A 15,276-nucleotide genomic window follows, 5' to 3' on the forward strand; every position below is an offset into this window, starting at 1 on the left:
GAGTCCTAAAGTAATACATGTATCATATTGCATGCAGTCCTGCTGATTGAAATTTTTGGCATCTTAATACCACTTTCTATCACCTAAAGAGAAATCCCTTATGATGGAGATAGTTGTTGGAACCTTAAAAAGAGGGCGCACTCAAAATGTTCCAATTTATAGTTTCATGTGTTAGATGAAGATCAAAAGAAGACAAAAAAAGTAATGTCTCAAATTCATCCAATTAAAACTTCAACGACAAAGGCAGGAGAAGAATAGGAAAGTAAACTAGTTAGGCAAATCAATAAAGGAAACAAATTGATAGCTCAGGTGGCAAGGCTTTATCCTTTATTCATGTGCAACTTGGGGTATAGATGTCTCAGCCTGTGTGAAGATAAAAAGGTTCTGATTCCAGGAGTCTTCAGTTAGATGAGTCCAGAGGTTGCTGGAATATGTTGGTGTATGTGTTGATGGTGGGGTGATCAAGAAAGGAATACTGCTTTTGTTTGGGCATTCTCTGTTCTGCCAATCTTATGCTGATGGGATGAGTGATCTCTCTTTGTTTTACAGAGTGAATAACACAAAAATACATTTAAAATCCTGATTGGTTCGAAATATTGACCATATCAAATATGCTACATACTTTATATTTGAACACATACTCCTTTAAATTTTTTAAAACATCTCAACATATACAGATAATATATTACATAATCAGATCAGATACATTGAAAAGAGCTAATACGTTTAGAACCCATGTCAAACTAAAATCATTCATTGATCCTGTGGATTAATTGCCAGTATTTGTCTCAAAACAATTCAAGGATGAGTATGTAATGTATCTATCACATTGCGTACACTAACACACAGATTTTCAGTCTTCTTTGAATCACCAGTTTTCTTGACATGACAAATGCACATCAGGCAGCCATGAGGATTTTGGATGGGGTAGTCACTCTAGCTGAAAGATTTACAAACTCTGAGGGCTTGTAGTCTGACCTGCAATGGATAATCCGCAACGCAACCAATTCTTGGACCAGCCCCACTGCACCATTTGTTAGAAAGCTGATGCCCCAACTGATATGAACGCGTTTTCCTCTTTGAATCGATCCTTTCCAGTATTGCTTTCTCCGGCACCTCTGGTATTGGACTTTTAAGGCCGCCAGACAAGTTTCTTTTATATTCAACTTGAAGAGTGCCAGTGCCTTGAGATGCCACACTTGGTTCTGTAGCTGTGTTCTCTGTAGGTAGAAGTGGTCGTGTAGTTTTAGAAACTTCCATAGCTTCAATCACCTTTTCTAGTTGAGTTGGATTTGTGTCATCATAGTAATCTTCATTTGATGATGATAGTATCTGAGGATTAATTCAGATAGAAAGAAAATATTAGCAAGACTCTTCTGAGAATAACCCATCAGTTCCTCAATAGTCATTGCTGCAACACTACTTTGAAAAGGTATTGCAATGTACCTGAGTTTCATTCAGATTAACCCCATTTTGTTCAAGGAAGCTCAAGAAGTAGTTAAAATTATCCTCGGTAGGTCGGTAATGTCCACTGTAAGCCCAAATGCACTGCAAACCAGCCAACCTTATAAAAGAAAAGGCTCATAACACAAAGCAATCAAGTGAGTGATCCACCTGAACAGTCTTATCTACATTTATCAGATTCTGTTGATAATTGAAAGGATCTCGGCAATATGAATCTTAGCAAATTGGAACAGACTCATTCAGGCGTTTCAACCAAGTTCTAGAACTATGAAACATATTGTCAAAGTACCTAAGAAAAGCAAAAGGGGTTTTATATGCCGAATCTCTACCAAGGCAGAACATGCTGGATAAAATATGAAGTTCATTGTCTGAGTGTTTGTATATGCTACCTTGAGTATCCCCTTTTCAGCAGTGAACCTTCCAGCTGCTATGGTAGCTCCTCCGGCGAGGAAGCTGGAATGGTGAAAGATTCCTTTCTTCTTCTGAACATAAGAACAGATAGTTATTGAATTTAAAGTAAGCAACAAGAAGGATAATGCAACTAATGCATTACTATTAATCCAACTACGAATGCAGGGGGGAAATCCTATGAGTTTAATACCACCTACCTGGCCAGCATACAAGACCTTGGTTGTGCTCATGACAAAAATCCATTTTGCTCCTTTACTTGCTGAAATGGTATCAAGAAGCACTCCAGAATGTCTATGGACAACTTTACCATCCATCAGAACATATTCATAGTGCCCCCGCTCTTGCTACAGAAAGTGAGACATTGAGTTGACAATCTGGAGCTGTTGTCCCATAAAGAAAGAAAAATGGCTAAAAGATATCTTTCATAATTGAAATAAGGTGCTTATGTTTTCCATCACAAGCAATAACAAGTTGATAAAATTATGCATCTTTTAACATCTTCAGAAAAATGTGCATGTTGTACTCTAAGAAGTGGAGGAACATCCCTGCCATTTATTTTTTCCACATAAGAAGTTTCTTTCATCAACTTATCCAGCCATCCGCAGGAGGTAATGGTAGAGTGCTCTAAACTAATCTACAGATTTAGTATGACTATGGTTTATAAGATCTTGCATCAATCAGAATTAGTAAAGCAATTATAAAGCTGGCAGTCTTTATGTCGCCTTGAAAAGATGTTGTATCCTATTTTAACTCATGTTAAAGAATTAAAGTGATAGAAAAGGAAAGAGATCTTACAGGACTAAGATACTTGACATATTGCGTACAAAGAATTGACCTTGGGCAATCTTTAAGATCCAACTCTCTTCCATCACCAATATCCAGCCTACATGAATGTCAGATTATTATTGTTTTAATAAAAAAATAGTGATTTTTTTCACTATATAAAGTAGCTCACTACTTGAATCAACTACTTTGCAATTAACATGGCTAATCACGGGCATCACTCTCATCACCGTTTGATTCATAATAGCGCTGGATATGCAAAACTCTCCACTAACCACCATTCAATATTTATGTACCTGCATGCACTTCCCATCTAAATACCAACCCAGATGCATATCAGTCTCTCCTTGATAGGACATTCTTGCCAATGTTGGATCAAAGCCTTTAGCACATGGATTCATTTCCAAATAAAGTATGAGCTCTAAAATTCGGTAACTTATGCCGTAAAGTGGCATCCAAACCTTGAGGGCAATCTGTTTCAAAACTTGTATGCAGAGCTTAGCTCAAAACATCACAACTAAATCATTTCTGAAGAACATCCCTTCAACATGACCAAAAATTGTACAAGTGCTCCTTGAATGACAATATGAACCGCAAAGACTGTTAAAGGCATGGATTATTAGTTGGAGCAGTTGTCAAAATATTTCTGTGCTTATATTTTACAACATGCTTTCTTTGGATCACATGCAACCAAGGCCTTTGCTAACACAAAAGGTAAAATGAATGAAAAATTATGAAAAATTCTCTACTTCATAATGATTAACCAGCTTCGTGGTTGTATCACAAATATCGTCCAGATCCTGTGCATCATATCAAAACTTTTATCTCCGAAGTTATAGAATCTTTTATCATTACCATTTCCACTGGATTTGAATTCACTTCTAAAGATGGCATCAAAACAAAACAAGATTCCATGAAAGAGAAAAACCATGGCCCTGAACTAAGTAGATGGGTTTTAGTGCTTACCAATAGAAGAAAGGTTGCCCAGCTTTGCTTTTACACCATTCGTCATAGTAGAAATGCAAGTTATGTCCATACCGATGTCTCGGATCAATCTAAAATGTAAAAATAAATAAATTGCAAACAAATAACAAAAAGTTCATCTATTTGTGTGATCTCAATTTTCATATCCAAGTTACAAGCATGAGTTTCAGGACTCTACACCAAATCAGGCACAAAAACTTGTGTCAAAATTGATAAATCAAGAAGTAAGCAAGACACAGGTCATTCCTAATTCTGAACTAAGGTTCCAGAGTGTCTTCCAGCTAAGTTATTGACAACTTGGGAATTTGCCACACAAACAGAGTAGGAACAAAAACATAGTAAAAGTAAAAAAGCAAAAAAAGATCGGTTTACTGACCCTATGAATTTCTCTGATAAACAAAAATATAACTTTTGACTAGAAATGTAAACCTCCCGTAGCAAATCAAGAACAGTAAAGAAACTTGCGTACTTTGTAAAAGCCCAGAGTTGGAACGGGAACAAACAAAGAAAAAGGTAGTTATGACCAATGACTTTTCATTAATCCAAAAAAAGAGAGACCTTTTGACTAGAGGTATAAACCTGTAGCAAATCAAGAACGGTAAGAAAACCGCAAGCAAAAGAAACATGTGTACTTACAGCTTCAATCCAGTGCTGAAAAGCCAGCTCCAGAGCTTTGGCGTCCTTGGATGATCCTTGACCAACCTGTAGTTCACCAAAAATACCAACCCTTGATCAATCAACCAAAGAATTGGTTTTGATTTGCTTATTACCAGAATATTTAAAAAGTAAAGATGAAAAGAAAGAAAGAAAGCAAGAGGAGTAACGAGCCTTCGAAGCATTCAATCTAACACGATTCCAGCGCGAGACGGGCGTCTCCTGCTTCATGTGGTCGAAGAACGACACGGTGCTGTGGTTGAGTCGAGCGAAGTCCATCACTTGCCACCTTCCGTATACGCCCCAACCACACAAGCAAAACAAATGAAAACACCGTACATCTAAAGATCAATCAGGACGCCAAGAGAGGCGACAAACCAGAGCTCTTCGGCTACGACCGCGGAGTCGGCCAGCCTGCGTCGGGTTCGATAGCTGCGGTAGACCTTCTGAAGCTTCGTGGCGGCCGCGGACTCGGACCACTGAGCGACCGGCGAGTTCGGGGAGATGCTGTTGCCGACGGCCTCAGCCGGAGCACCGACCTCCACCGGGGGCTCCATGGGGCGGGGGGAATGTCTGTGCGACGATCTCCACCTTCTCATATCGACCGAACGATAAAGAGGCATAGATGGAGAATGGTAATAATTATTTATTTATTTATAATTTTTAAGAACAATAAAATACAAATATTAATTTTAATATTAATATTAATATACATGTATACGTGTATATATAATAAAATAAATAATAACATAAATTATTGTCTTTTACTTAATCTTAAATTTAGATCCATTTGTTTTGTTAATTTATTAGGGAAGATATCACCTAGTTATAATATTTTTTATTAATAAAAATAATATTATTTTATTCAAGAAAAGTGTAATCGAGCTCTAATTAGTGTCCATCCCATATATCTTAATTATTAATCTTATCATAAATTTTAATATTTTAAAAAAAGTAATTTATAAAAGAGTTTGGATGATTTTGACTAGTTATAAAAAAATGATTATAAAAAATTTAATTTTTTTCATGTAGCTTTAAATTTATGTGTGTGCGTGTGTGTGTCTATATATATATAAAGAGGTGCTATCCTAAAAAAGTTCAAAATACCTTTTTGAGAAGAAATAATAAAAAAATATTTTTTTTATTATTAATGTTGCTGCTACTACTACCACTATAGAGTATTTCTATTTACATTATTAAATAGAAAGAAAGTGTAGATGTTAATTAGGTTTAGAATTTAAGATTTTTGTGTAGCTACAATTAATTATTAAAAGTATTTGCAAAAATACATATATTCAAAGTTGAATTGGACGTGGACTTGAGGATGATTAACGAATCTAATTGGACCACATAAACGAATGTGGATTTGTGACTCTAAAGCCATGAGGAATAAATATATCTCTTTTGCAATGGATGGTGCTATTGGGCAGACTAAAAAGAGAGATTTAAGCTTTGATGATAAATTATATATATATATATATATATATATATATATATATGGGGATATGAGGTAACGTTGCCTATACGTTTGACTGACATCTTAGTCAAATTCCTATCCTACAAGGATGTTTTTTTCATTTTTTTTTATCAGTTTTCAACTATTATAGTGTGTTTCAATTGACTCGTTTAAAATATTTTAAAATAATATTTATAGTATTTTATTAAATATATTGAATGAATGAATGTTATTGAGAAACACTGTAAATGACATCATGTCATATTCCTTTGATTGTTATTGTTCCTAGGCAATTATACTATCATATTTTTAGTCTTGTAATTAGTGTGATTGAGGTTAGAAATCTATTTATATTATTTATAATATTTTATATAGGTTTTACAGTGTTTTTATTGTAGTAATCAAAATAGTGATACCATTTAAGAAAAAAGTAAATTAGGGGTACCAATTGAGAAATACTCAAAATATGAGTATTTTCTAAAGAAATCATTATTATATATATGTGTGGTTTTTTAACTCTAGATTTACTGATTACCCCTAATTTCACCAATAGAAAACTTGAGTTAAAAAAATTGAATACATAAAGTATTTTTAAATAATTTTATTGATTATTTAATTAATTTATCATTTTTCTTCCTCCTTCTTCATGATCAGATTCCTCATTTTGTTTCTTGGTTCTTTTCATTATTTACTTGGGTTTTGAAAGAAAAAAATGGATATCATAAAATTTCAATAAATGTTGGATGAGAATGGAAGAGGCATTATTGGACTAAAACCAGTTGTTGATGTGATAGATATTGTTTTTGAAAATGTTATTATATTAATATATCTATATGTTTTCCAGTTGTATAAAAAAAATTACTTTTATATTTTAATTTAAAGAATATGTCATTGTCTCGTGGAGGAAATTTATTCCATGAAGGACAAATTTCATGTCTCACTCTTGGATTATCTATGATATTCTCATGACATTGATATCGAATCATATATATAACTCGAGAGTGTTCAATATTTATTTTGTATTTCATTTTTAATAATATTAAAGGGTACATTTTTTATTGATATTGAACTGATATTAAAAATGAAATAAATTAATCGAAGAATTCTTTGGTTCTGTGGACAAATATAGACTAAAAAATGGGTAATGCAGAATCTGACAAAAACAGTTGACTCCGTTGAATCGTTCCAAGTCAATGAAATTGACATTTTGACTTGTCAACATTGACTCGGTCTTTTCCATCCAAATGTGTGGCGGTATCAATTGCTTCCGATCTACATACATCATTAAGATGACGTGTTGTTCTCAACATTGACGCGGTCTTCTTCTCTTAATGTGAGTCTTCTCTATCATTTATGACCCGGAAATAGTCTTCTTTATCTTATATGAAAACAAAAAAAAAGAAGATGAATTTAGATATATCAAAAGTAAACACGCATTAAGATAATAAGATAAGGATTACAAACAGTAATAGTTCTACGAAGAATAATACGTTATCCACACGATAAATCATTCAGATGTGTCTTAGCAGTAGAATGAGAAGAAAGATGGCATCTCGGATGTCAGAAACACATAATAGAGGAGGCTTCCGAGAAACCAATGATAATTAGATGATACCAAGGGCGGCATAGCAGAAGAACATAAAGATCAGTCATCATGGTTTCTTCTCCTTATTCGATGGTCGTGCTTGTGGACTGTTTGCTATGTCTTTCTTTCTCTGCTGATATAATTAGGGTCATCACGAAGGAGTCAGAATTCTAATTATTAGATCTAGTCCCAAAAAATAATTTTGATAACCCAACAAGATAATAAAACGGAAAGAATAAAAGCGAGACAAGAACATCTGAACACCAGATATACGTGGTTCGGTCAATTGACTTTGACCTACATCCGCGGACGAAAGAGGAGCAAATTACTACTGCAAAAGAGGGACAATTACAAATGCCTTAGGAAGATGTTCTTAGGCCATAAAACACCCGAAAATACTAAACAAGAAAAACCAAACTATAAGTCCAAACTATTTAACTGAGTATGGACTTAAACCAAAGCAAACACTTAGGTTTTTCTTGTGGTGCTACTTGTGGTGCATCTGACTTCAAAGCCCAGGCCCTTATTTATAGTTCCAATAGGAGATAACAAGTCTGGTTTTCCCAATGTGGGACTATGAGACTTGCCAAACTAACAAATCTCCACCTTGGCATGTCCCAACAAAACTTGCTCCACCTTCTTCAGAACAGCTCCAACGGGCAATCACCAACAATGAATACTAACCAAGTCCAAGCACCACTTGAACTTGTAAACCGGAAGATGCTTCGTAACCATATTAGCTAAATCGTCCTTCGTATGAATTTTCTGAACAAGGACTTTCCCCTCAGCAATGGTATCCCATTTGCATCCAACAATTTTCTTACCCGAAGGCGGCTTCACAAGATCCCAAGTTCTATTCCGATGGAGAGACTCAATTTCTTCATTCATCGCAATCAACCACTTAGCGGAATTATCACAAGAAACTGCGTCTGAGTAGGAAGTAGGCTCACCAACTTCACTTGTTTCTTCTGTAACAGACAAAGCATATACAACCAAATTTGCATATCTTTATGGTGGTCGAATATCTCTCCGTGGTCTATCCTTGGCTATGGAATATTGCTCTTCCTCTGGATCATCTACGTCAGTAGACTCGGGACCACCTATTGGCATTCTTTGAGTAGAAGAGTTCGACTTAAAAGAATCTGAACTACCAATCTCAAGCTCCACCTGCTTCTGCGCACTATCATTTGTACAACTAGTAGAATCCTCTTTGGAAGATAACATAAATAATTCATCAAAAGTAACATCTCTACTGATTATAAATTTTGGGGATTTGGGATCAGAACACCATAATCTGTATCCTTTCACCCCAGAAGCATACCCAAGGAAAATGCACTTTTTAGCCCTAGGCTCTAATTTTTCTTTATTTACATGCATGTATGCTGGACACCCAAAAATTTTAAAATCAGAGTAATCAGCAGGAGTACCTGACCAAACTTCCTCCGGAGTTTTAAAGTTAAGTGCTGCAGAAGGAGCGCGGTTGACAACGTAACAGGCCATATTAATCGCCTCTGCCCAAAAGTCCTTTGTCAACCCTGAGATCATACACCTCGCTCTCTCCAAAAGTGTTCTGTTCATATGTTCGGCCACACCATTTTGCTGAGGCATCATCCTAACAGTGCGATGCCGAACGATTCCTTCATTTTCGCAGAATTCTTCAAAATCACCTTCACAAAATTCCATGCCATTATCTGTTCGAAGCTGCTTAATCCGTTTACCTGTTTGCTTCTCAATCAAAGTCTTCCATTATTTAAATGTTAGAAAAACATTATTTTTATGTTTCAGAAAATAAACCCAAACTTTTCTGGAATAATCGTCAATGAAAGTGAACATATACCTGGCACCACCCTTAGATTGAACATGAGCTAGACCCTAAAGGTCTGAATGAATATAGTCAAGAGTACCTTTCATTTTGTGAACTGCCGGAGAAGTGAAGCTGTTCATACGTTCGGCCACACCATTTTGCTGAGGCGTCATCCTAACAGTGCGATGCCGAACGATTCCTTCATTTTCGCAGAATTCTTCAAAATCACCTTCACAAAATTCCATGACATTATCTGTTCGAAGCTGCTTAATCCGTTTACCTGTTTGCTTCTCAATCAAAGTCTTCCATTGTTTAAATGTTAGAAAAACATCATTTTTATGTTTCAGAAAATAAACCCAAACTTTTCTGGAATAATCGTCAATGAAAGTCAACATATACCTGGCACCACCCTTAGATTGAACATGAGCTAGACCCTAAAGGTCTGAATGAATATAGTCAAGAGTACCTTTCATTTTGTGAACTGCCGGAGAAGTGAAGCTGACTCTTTTATGCTTTCCAAAAATACAGTGTTCACAAAAATCAAGTGGCATAGTACTCTGTCCGCAAAGTAGACCCATTTTGCTCAATATGCTCAAACCTTTTTCGCTCATATGACCCAAACGCATATGCCATAATTTGGTGATGTCAAAATCAGACAATTATGATGATGAAACTGCAACCGAACCTGTGACAGTAGTTCCCTGCAGAATATACAAGCTACCAGACCTACAAGCTTTAATAACAATAAGGACACTTCTAGAAACTTTCATAACTCCACTTTCAGCTGTGTATTTACACCCAAGGGCCTCTAGGGTGCCTAAAGAGATGAGATTCTTTTTTAAATCAGGAATATGTCTAACATTAGTGAGCGTCCTCACAATACCATCATGCATTTTAATTCGGATTGTACCTCTACCAACAATATCACATGCGACATTATTGCCCATCAAAACAATTCCACCATTACAAGATTCATATGTGGAAAACAAATCCCTATTGGGACACATGTGATAAGAACAACCTAAATCTAAAATCCATTCATTTTTAGACCTCGTCCTGTCATCAATAGTAGAAAAAATATTTCTAACAATCTCATCAATTGCTACACTAACTTCAGCGGATTCAGTAGTTTTTTCAACAAATTTTTCTTTTTGCTTTAATTTATTTTTCAATTTAAAGCAATTAGATTTAATGTACCCCATTTTATGACAATATCTGAATTCCAAATTTCTATGTCTGGATTTAGATCTAGATTTAGATCTACTACTGTCAATTTCTCTTTTATCCATTCTCCCCCTAACAACCAGACCCTCAGCCTGATTCTCTCTACTTTCCCCAGTGATATTCCTGTCTATCTGCTCCTTAGATTTCAGTGCAGATTTAATTTCTTGATACAAAACTGTTTCTTTTCCATAAATCAAAGTATCACGGAAATGCTTAAAAGATTGGGGAAGAGAACACAAGAGTAACAAAGCCTTATCCTCATCATCAATTTTTGTATCTATATTCTCCAAATCCATAACCAAAGAATCAAACTTATCAAAATGTGAGAGTATAGATGTACCTTCAGTCATCCGAAGCATATATAGACTCTGTTTCAAGTAGAGACGATTCTCCACTATCCTCTTCATGTACAAGGCTTTAAGCTTGTCTCACATGCTCTTAGCCGTAGTCTCCGTAGCTACCTCCCGTAAAACCTTGTTAGAGAGATTTAGAATGATGCTTGATCGGGCCTTCTTATCCATACCCGCAAGCTCTTCTTTTGACATATCATCTGGAATGCTCTCGGCTCCCTGTAGTACCAAATCAACTCTGTCTTGAACCAGAATGGCCTCCATCTTGAGTTGCCACAAGCCGAAATTGACATTTCTGTCGAATTTCTAGACAACAATCTTTGTTATTGTCATCGTTGCCTAAAGATCCTAGAATCAGGCTCTGATACCAGTTTGTTAGAGCTAGCCCCAGAAAATTTACCACAAGGTAATTTTGGCAACCCAACAAGACAATAAAACGGAAAGAATAAAAGCGAGACAAGAACACCAGAACACCATATATACGTGGTTCGGTCAATTGACTTTGACCTACATCCACGGACGAAAGAGGAGTAAATTACTATTGCAAAAGAGGGACAATTACAAATGCCTTAGGAAGATGTTCCTAGGCCATAAAATACCCGAAAATACCAAACAAGAAAAACTAAACTATAAGTCCAAACTATTTAACTGAGTATGAACTTAAACCAAAGTAAATACTTAGGTTTTTCTTGTGGTACTACTTTTGGTGCATCTGACTTCAAAGTCCAGACCTTGATTTATACTTCCAATAAAAAATAACATGTATGATTTTCCTAATATCGGATTATCGAACTTGTCAAACTAACACTAATTGCTTGTCAGGCTCGAAGACCAACAGTTGGGTACACTTTTTTTTAGCTCGATCCAGGCACGTAGGGAGAGATGTTGTTGGATGGAGTTGGACTTAGAAAGGAAGTAGAAAAAATTGTGTAGATATCACGATCTCATGATTTGATTCTTCCCGTACAACTTGTCGACCTAATTCTGTCACACGGAAACACGTACAATATATTAATGATAACAGGGAGAAGGAAGTCCCTTCGTCTCTACTTGGGTCACCCTCGCTACCGTCGGATTTAACGCATCCGCCGGATAGCTCCATGACAGAGAAAAGTGAAAAGCAGTACGGAGGTCGCAGAAGTGCTGAAAAGAGCACCTCCCAAATTGATGCGCAAAGCGCCATGGCCGAGTGCATCCACCGGGGCACAGAAGCCATGGCCACTGCGCTCGTACCATTTCTCGCCCTTCGAGCAGACACGTATCGAACCATATCTCTTCTTTTCTCCGGTACCAGATGGCAGATTCAACTCGCGAACTGCTCTCGGTCAGCCTCGTTCTGAATCACACATCACCCACACAGCGAAGCTTGCAGTAAGAACAGAGGTGTGGATTGAACTGAAGATGGACAATAACATTACACCTGACAACAGAGAGAGAATGATGGGATGGGGAAGAGGGTACACATGGATATATCCATACTTGGCACCACAGCACAAGGCCTTCGTTGGATAACGTAGACGTTACATGTGCATGTATCGTTCAACGCCTCCGGGCAGCTGTCTCCCTCTGAGAGTTGAAGAAGACGGCGGCGACCGGGAGGCCGAGGTCGTTCTCCTCCGCGAACCGGCGCGTGCTGAAGTAATCCCTGGAGGACGGCGGCGACACGGCCTGCCGTCGCTGTTGCTTGAAGAGAACAAAGACGAACCTGTGGATGCCGATGTTTGGACGTGGGCTTTCGTAGCTCACCATCTCCCTTCCTGCCGACACCATCAAAAGCATCACGTTGTAGTAGAAGATGTAACGATTAGAAATTGTGGTTGCTGCTCGTATTAGTCGTGAGTGCTGGTGATGGAACTATTGACGGTGTACATGCGTGGCTGACACAGAGGAATCGTTCTCAAGATCAAAGAATTCTCTCTCTAACTGGGAAGGAGAAGGGACCCACCGAAAGAAGCATCCGTGGTGCCTGGGATGTCAGTCACGATCCTGTGAGAGGCAAATACCAAATGAGTATAAAGCATGTCTCCTACTACGCATGCACGCCTGCATATCTAACCAGAAACTACATATGGTCATAATTCACAACTCATGATCGCGTTTCATCTTCATCCACCAACGTGAGGAATGGGATTTGGAGATCATTTACCAATGCAGGTGTTCCCTGAGATATGGATCGCTTGGCCCTGGTGCATCTGGATCTGCCATGACCTGGAGTCGTGGCACGACGTTAGTCCCTCAGATGCCAATTGATCTCTTCAACAAGGTTGGTCAGTGAGATGGAGTCTTGAGCTGGAAAGCATACCAGTGTGAAGAAGGACCTCATGTCGCCACCCTGGACCTCGACTCTAGGCTTTGACGTGACTGCAGAGGGGTAGAGTTCATGGCCATTGAAAACCAGCTTGTTGGAGTTGTATGTGACCAACATCTTCACGCTGGGGTTGAAGGAGTCCAGGACTTCTCCAATCACCCTCCCAACAACTAGAGGATCTATCAACCTGGACATACCTACAAGCAGAGTCTTCTGGCCACCAACTAGGAGCTGTGTGTCTGAGAGGGAGAAAGGCTTCTGACTGGGGAATGGAAGCGATACTGTCTATTTATAGGCAAAAATTCCCGGATTTGGGTTGCCATACCATGGCGCACTTGGCCCGTTGCAAAGCTGTGTAGGATGGGCCACCTTGGTGACACAAAATATACGTCCAGATACACTTCTCAGATGCGTACTCTGAATAGCTTTGTCCTGTGGTGTCTGCCAACCTACTCTGATCCGACACGGTGCACTATTTATTTTGTGAGTTTCCAACAAGGGGAGGAAAAGATTCGGGGACAAAACTATTAGAATCTAGCTAGAACACTGTTCCTATGTAAAAGACACGGAACGATCTTCTTGCTGTATATCCAGAGCGGGAAATGAACTGTTAGAGTCGATGACCACTTCTTCATCCTGCTGTCTTGTGTACCTTGTCAAATTATTGGAGATCGACTCTATGGGTCTTTCACCTCATCGAGTTTTATAGAGACACTTATCACATGAATACTTTTTATGACTGATGTTTAGTTTCCCAACTATCTCGAGCTCCTGACGGTCACCATTTGATGATGGAAGATGCACCATCGAGCAGAAACTCGTGGAGGATCACTAAGTAAAAAACAGAGTGTTGAAAAGTCACCTGTGAAAAGTGGATTGTGATTCTTCTCTACGTATCGTTCTTCTTAAAAGTGTGGTGATTAGGGGGCTCAACATGTCTATCATGTTTCTCCACTTTACCGAGCACAAAATATTTGGACTTCCAAATCTGCAACCTACAAATTCCCACCTATTTCATCCAAGGAAAAAAGGTAGGACTAGTGAGTTGGGTGTTGCAGGAACCTCCCAGAACTGCACTGCCGCAAGCAGACTCGCCCCCTCCAATGCTGGATGAGTCCCACCATTGTCATGATGAAGGCATAAAGGGACTCCACTCCACAAAGTGGCGTTCTAGTGCTGAGCATGTCAATCCAGAGTAAAGAGATCCCATGGTCCTTGATGCATCAAAAAAGGGTATTGGTTTCCAAAACTGGTTGAGCAAAGTACTTTGTGATGGTACAGAATCATGTTTCGCATCCAATGAGCCATGCTCTTATCCTTTGCTGCGATCGTGCATTAAACTATCGAGGTTCTTGCAGCCTGCAAGTGGAGTGGCTTTAGAGCCAGAAGTGAAGCCTAGATATGGTCTTGTGTCCATGGCTACAGATCTTACGGATTGCTTTTGGTACTCTACCTCTTCGTACAACATAAAGAGGTCCACAGTACTGCTTGCAGTGCTGTCAGCTCGACGCTTATTCCAGTACAGCTTCTCTTTCTTGCATTATTCCCTTCTTCCTTTACTGTCACGAAATGGGAAGTTGCAGAAGGGGAAGAGAGGGGGTTGGTATTACTACTTATAGAGAGAGCCGACACCGCCGAGTCCATTGCGAACCGAATTCGGATCCGACGCGTAAGCGGGTCCTCTCGCTCGAACCGCATCCGTATCCGACGCGTTATTTGCTCACAAAGAATCCTGCTTCTTTAAACTTACCCATTTTACTACTCTTCTGATGATTGGATGAGACTACAGTCCCATCGTCACATCGCTGCAGAATGTGCACGAGTGTGGGATTCAGTGGTGGAAAATATATATACATATCTTCTCGCTTGGAAGTAGGTCGCACGAACAGAATCCAACGGTTTCCCGACTAACTCGAGGCTTGCGGCTACTGTCCTGACTAGTTAATCTAGTCAGGCCCCGCATGGCCCCACCAATCTCCAATCAAAAGCTAGGTATCTGAGCGGGTGTCTCAACCGTCAACACAATAAAAATATTTAAAAAAAAAAAAAATCATGTGTCTTTTTATAGTAGAAAAATAAAAGAATAAAATCTTTGATAATTTATCATAAGATTTACTTTTTTTTATAAAAAAAATAAATTAATTATCGAAGAGAAAAAGATATCTTTCAACGAAATAGAATTACTATGAAAGCAAGATAAAATAATAATGTGTGAGATAAAAATTCGTTTATGGTTTCAACATCTGTGTAGCC

The 15,276-nt window shown here is 38.2% G+C and overlaps 1 protein-coding gene and 1 pseudogene across 1 annotated transcript; both read right to left on the reverse strand.

The window, feature by feature from the left end:
* Positions 1-738: 738 nt before the first annotated feature.
* On the reverse strand, positions 739-4,904 carry LOC135633161 (IQ domain-containing protein IQM3-like; annotated as a pseudogene).
* A 7,017-nt stretch (positions 4,905-11,921) lies between these two features.
* Positions 11,922-13,262, reverse strand: LOC135632475 (CEN-like protein 2). The gene is made up of 4 exons (XM_065141077.1): positions 13,018-13,262; positions 12,862-12,923; positions 12,661-12,701; positions 11,922-12,472 (listed from the first exon to the last, which is right to left on the reverse strand). Exons 1-4 carry the CDS (start codon positions 13,216-13,218, stop codon positions 12,255-12,257), a joined length of 522 nt encoding a protein of 173 aa, XP_064997149.1. The 5' UTR covers positions 13,219-13,262; the 3' UTR covers positions 11,922-12,254.
* Between the last annotated feature and the right edge of the window lie 2,014 nt (positions 13,263-15,276).

This window comes from Musa acuminata, chromosome BXJ3-3, assembly GCF_036884655.1.
Source record: "Musa acuminata AAA Group cultivar baxijiao chromosome BXJ3-3, Cavendish_Baxijiao_AAA, whole genome shotgun sequence".
Taxonomy (NCBI): Eukaryota; Viridiplantae; Streptophyta; class Magnoliopsida; order Zingiberales; family Musaceae; genus Musa; species Musa acuminata.

What these genes read in the sequence shown, in the direction of transcription:
- LOC135632475 (XM_065141077.1), bottom strand. Translation starts at nt 13,218, where the DNA reads ATGTCCAGGTTGATAGATCCTCTAGTTGTTGGGAGGGTGATTGGAGAA. An exon ending in CTCAGGGAACACCTGCATTG is followed by an intron (nt 12,702 to 12,861) that starts GTAAATGATCTC and finishes TGCCTCTCACAG; the next exon opens with GATCGTGACTGACATCCCAG. An exon ending in CACCACGGATGCTTCTTTCG is followed by an intron (nt 12,473 to 12,660) that starts GTGGGTCCCTTC and finishes TGGTGTCGGCAG; the next exon opens with GAAGGGAGATGGTGAGCTAC.